Here is a 5,192-nt window from a genome sequence, read left to right as displayed (position 1 = left end):
ACAGACAGACAGACAGACAGACAGACAGACAGACAGACAGATAGAGAGAGAGAGCGAGAGAGAGCGAGAGAGCGAGAGAGAGAGAACGGATTGATGGAAGATAATGGAATTTCACTGACATTGAGGATGGCTTTTAATGCCCCCTATTATTTTTTTTTCAACAAAAACAACATCAATCTACACTCATAATTTATTACAAACATTCCAAGCTGAGAAAAATATGTATAGGTGCTTATGGCAATGGAAAGTATGACTGAGGCCAAAACACATCACAAGTCACTAACTGCTTGTCTTTTAAACATTTACAATAATTTATATGCACCTTAAGTTTGTCTGAATGATTCTGTATTGAGCAAATACTTAAAACTGACATAACAAATTTCCTTACCACTGGTCTGCAAAGCAGCCACCAGTAGCTCTCTGCTCTTGCTCCGGACACTATCTGTGGTGACTGGGGGAGGGGGGAAAGAGGTGACCCGATGGGGTAGGGTGGGTGTGGTTGGGGTGGTGGGAAGGTCCCCAGAATTCTTACTGCTGTAAAAAGGTGAGATGATCAGAGACATGTATGAAACTTCATAGGCAGTGCAGGTACAAACTGTGCAGTTAAATTTACATTTCATTTCAGGACTGATTGTGAAGAAATCACCAAAAATTGGCACTAACTGAAACAAAAMGTAAACAATATTGGGTGATCCCATTTGTAACTGAAGGTAGAACAATTATTGGGTGACACCATCTTGAGCCAAAAGTGCAGTCTCAATTCCAATAAATTTTTTTTAAAAATGTAAATACAGAATGTGCAATGGGCGGTGGTCGAAGGCGAGGACCCTGGCGGACCGATCCTCGGCTACAGAAGCTGGCTCTAGGAACATGGAATGTCACCTTTCTGGTGAGGAAGGGGCCTGAGATAGTGAGAGAGGTTGAGAGGTTCCGACTACATTTGGACTCACCTCGACAAACCGCTCTGGCTTTGGAACCAGTCTCCTCAAGAGGGGTTGGATGCTCTTTCACTCTGGAGTTGCCCCTGCTGAGAGGCACCGAGCAGGAGTGGGCATACTTATTGCCCCCCAGTTCACCTCGGTGAATGCCTACATGTGGGGGGGACGGGTTCTGACTGTTGTTTGTGCCTATGCGCCTAACAGCAGTTCAGATTACCCACCCTTTTTGGAGTCCTTGGAGGGGGTGCTATTTAATGAAGATGATGTAATTCCAAATCCATCCCAGGTGTGAGGTACAACTGTGATTGGTTCCCTTTGTAAGGACCATAATGGAGTGAAAAGTATAATATTTGTTTTTGAAATGTTGTGGAGTCAAAGTTCCAAAAAAATTTTTACTCAAGTAAAGTAAAGGTACTCAAGTGCAGTACTCAAGTAAATGTACTCCATTACTGTCCACCACTGGTCCTTATGTGTTCTTGGCATTAGGACACCCTAGGCCGTAGTACGATGATCAACTTTGTTGTCGTTTCATCTGATCTGTGGCCATGTGTCTTGGACACTCGGGTGAAGAGAGGGGTGCAGCTTTCAACTGACCACTACCTGGTAGTGAGTTGACTCCAATGGTGGGGAAAGATGCTGATCAGACCTGGCAGACTCAAACGTATATTGAGGGTCTGCTGGGAAAGTTTGGCAGAGTCTCCCTCAGACTGAGCTTCAACTCACACCTCCAGGAGAACTTTAAACACTTTCCGGGAGAGGTGGGGGACACYGAGTCTGAATAGGTCATGTTCCATGCCCCCATTGTCGAGACAGCTTAATGGAACTGTGGCCACAATGTTGACCAAGCTCACCTGGACGCCTCCCTGGTAAGGTTTTAGGGCATTTCCCACTGGGAGGAGACCCAGAGGAAGACCCATGACACGCTGGAGGGACTATTGTTTCTCGGCTGGCCTGGGAACACCTTGGKATTYYCCCRGAKGAGCTGGCCCAAGTGGCTGGGGAGAGGGAAGTCTGGGTCTCTCTGCTTAGACTGCTACCCCTGAGACCCAACCCCAGAATAGTGGAAGAAAACATACGGACAGACGAATTTAGAAACAGAATGCAATGATATGCAAATCCCAAATCCATGTTTTATTAACAATAGAAGATAGTAAACATAACATTTTTAACTAAAGCATTTTTTATGAAAGGAAATAAGGTCATTTTGAACATCTCAAAAAGTTGTGGCAGTGCCACGTTAACATGAAGCAATCCCTCGTATTTACCACCAGTTTGTAAAGTATTAACCTGGTAAAAACCAGTCCCATGTTCTCCGCTTTGCTTCGTACGAGGGTCTGGACTCCCCAAGAGTCTACGCCCGGATCCAATCTTGCCAGATCTGCTCCAAGCCAAGCTCTCTTAGCTCAATGTGCCTGCCTCCATCCTGTTCGGAAGCAGTTTGTTCAGTTGGGGAAGAACATTGAGACTCGGACCATCAGTATCGGTTCCCCCCCAGGTCTGTGTACTTTCTCCTCTGCTCTTCTCCCTGTTCACCAACTGCTGCACCTCCAACCATCAGTCTATGAAACTGATTAAGTTTGCAAACATCACCACCCTCAACGGATTTATCTCAAGAGATGAATCTGCCTACAGGAGGGAGGTGGGTCGGCTGGTGTCCTGGTACAGCTGTAATAACCTGGAGCTCAACCCCCAGAAGACTGTGGAGCTAATCATGGATTTCAGGAAAGTCACAGCCCCAATATCCTCTCTTGTCCTCAGGGACTTCCAAGAACAGTTTTTTCCTTCAGAAATGACTCTCTTAATAACTCTGGCATAAAACAGCCACTCAACGCACCTACCACTTTACACGTTTGCACCATACAGGCTCCCACATACTCGGGTGTACTGTGCGCATTCCATGAGCCGTGCGGACTCCGCGCATATTGTCCGAGGATGTTTGACACTTCATACGTAAGCGTATGCGTACTGACCGCCTGACAAATTCTTTAATTTCTCGCAATTTCAGTCATTATTTCAAGGAAAAGGAGGAAGAGATAGTTTGCATTTTAGCTTTAAAACAACAAAAGAAAAAAGAAAAGAACTACCTTACCCAGGATCTGAGCTATTTCCTCCCACAAATTTGTTGCTCGCTGAAAGTCTTTATATTCCTTCATTAACGCGTCAAAGTTTTCTAATCTCCTCCATGAGATGCTCTTCAAAATTTGACTCCATTTCGTCCACAAATGACAGATTCTCAACTTTATCAGCTTGGTGTCACATCCAAAACAGTATTTGTCATTCTGTTTATTGTGCGACACAGCGGACATTAAAAAATTATCTCTGCGCAGACCAGTCCAGCGGACATCCGCTTCGAGTCCGCAATGAGTCCGCGTGGACCTCCGCGGACTGATGTACACTGCAGTATGTGGGGGCCTTAACATCAGACAAAATTCCTAGTCTGAACTTGTTTACTGACAATGGCAATAAAGTTATTCGGATTCTGATTAATTCATCATGCGCCAAATATTTTGAACTGGAGAGAGTTCTGAACTGCAGGGAGTTGTGAACCTGAAATATCTCCTAAATCTAAACTTAAGTTAGCTGACCTGATGATATTTATTGCACTATGCACTACTCATGCTTTGCTGATTTTTCAAAGACCAGGAGAAAGAGTGAATTTCTGGAGCTTGCCATAAAAATATTAGAATGGTAGAGGTTCCTGTGAACTTAAATTCCTATTCTTCTACAGCTGAACTGTCTCACCCATGTTCAAAGAAGTTCTCCACCTTGACAAGGAACCTCTTGTGGATCAAGCTCACAATGCTCTCAAAGCCTGATCAACACGTCATCACATTCCATTACTGCAACGTTGCATTTCTACACCAACTGTATGGAAATTCTTCACTGTGACAGGGCACAACATCAGGTCAAAGTGGGTGAGCTGTCCACTCCATTCCCATTTCATCAACCTCACTGCAAAGACTGGCCATGCTCAGGCTGCCTTCTCTTATGTTTGTCACCAGCTCTGTGACATTCCTGGGATGTGCRTTGGTCTACTTAACCCAATGCACCTCAAAATACTTTGATGATAATATGAACATTAAATGATAGGAAATTCAAAGTCATTCAAATTTTCAACTGAGAAACATTACTTTGAAAATTTTACACTATATTCATACAGTTTAATGCAGACTGGTGAACCTCTGCCAATCATTTAATACCAGTGGTTGGCAGCGCTAATCCAAAAGTTAGTTGTGCAAGTCCTAAAGCGCTTGAAAAATTATTTAGGTGCCCTAGTTCTAAAGCACTTGTACACAAAAGAACTAAGAGGAAGAAAACATTTAAGGCCCCCACATACTCGGGCATACTTTCCTCCGTGGAGGTCCACTCGTCTCGAGGCGAACTCAATGCGGACTTGAAGCGGACATCCGGCAGACTGGTCTGCACAGAGATCATTTTTTTACGTCCGCAATGCACATCTTTGATCATCATGTTATGATCAAGATGGAGGAGTTGTAATGAAAAATAATAATGTTTTTAGTTTTATGCAGTAATTCACGACATACTTTAATGACCCAGGTTTTCATGCCAGCTTGTTTATTGGTAGATAGAATGATTATAGCCAGAACAAGATTTACTAACAACAGTCACTTTTAGATATCACTTGCATTTATCTTTGTGTACTAAGTAACAGACCTTTTCTCACTGCTGCCAGAGTCCTTAGATGAGGACKAAGACCTCATTGGGGAACCTTCCTTCTTCTTCTCTTCCAACTTCCCTTCTGAACCATCTGTCCATTAAGAAGTAAAACACACAAGGCTCATTATTGTCAGCTATTGTCAATCTAATGTTTTTTTGTTTAGTTTAATATAGATTAAGTTTAATACAGATAAAAAATCTGATTATTTAAGTTTTATATATGGTCTGCCAAGTCACAGAAAAAACAAATAATTACATGCAAAAAAATGCCATTTATATAGTCTTAACAGATAGGAGGAAGGGCACTGCTCTACTAATTGGTGTTCGCAGTTTAAACTGCTAATTAGAACCTCAAGTGCTAATGTGTCTATTATAAAAACTTTAAACCCCAGGTTGGTCATAATTTGTGTACCAATGTCTGAATGTGATGTGCATGTAAGTTTTTTAAGTAGCCAGTAAGACTAGAAAAGATTAATGTATAAATTTATGTCTATCACATGTATATAAATGCAGTCTACATTAGGCCAAAAAAAAAAAAACACACACACACACACACACACACACACACACACACAC

General features: G+C 42.7%; 1 protein-coding gene across 1 annotated transcript in view; it reads right to left on the bottom strand.

The window, feature by feature from the left end:
* Positions 1-5,192, bottom strand: part of tcea2 (transcription elongation factor A (SII), 2) — a gene marked incomplete at its 3' end in the record, with an annotated part of 25,576 nt that overhangs the window by 13,092 nt on the left and 7,292 nt on the right. The window contains 2 exon segments of the mRNA XM_014023689.1: positions 389-534; positions 4,614-4,707. Of these exon segments, the coding sequence (XP_013879143.1) occupies positions 389-534; positions 4,614-4,707 (240 nt within the window).

Source organism: Austrofundulus limnaeus, unplaced genomic scaffold (assembly GCF_001266775.1).
Source record: "Austrofundulus limnaeus strain Quisiro unplaced genomic scaffold, Austrofundulus_limnaeus-1.0 Scaffold386, whole genome shotgun sequence".
NCBI classification, from domain to species: Eukaryota; Metazoa; Chordata; class Actinopteri; order Cyprinodontiformes; family Rivulidae; genus Austrofundulus; species Austrofundulus limnaeus.
Note: the sequence above shows the minus strand (reverse complement) of the source record. Positions and strands in the feature narration are given on the sequence as shown.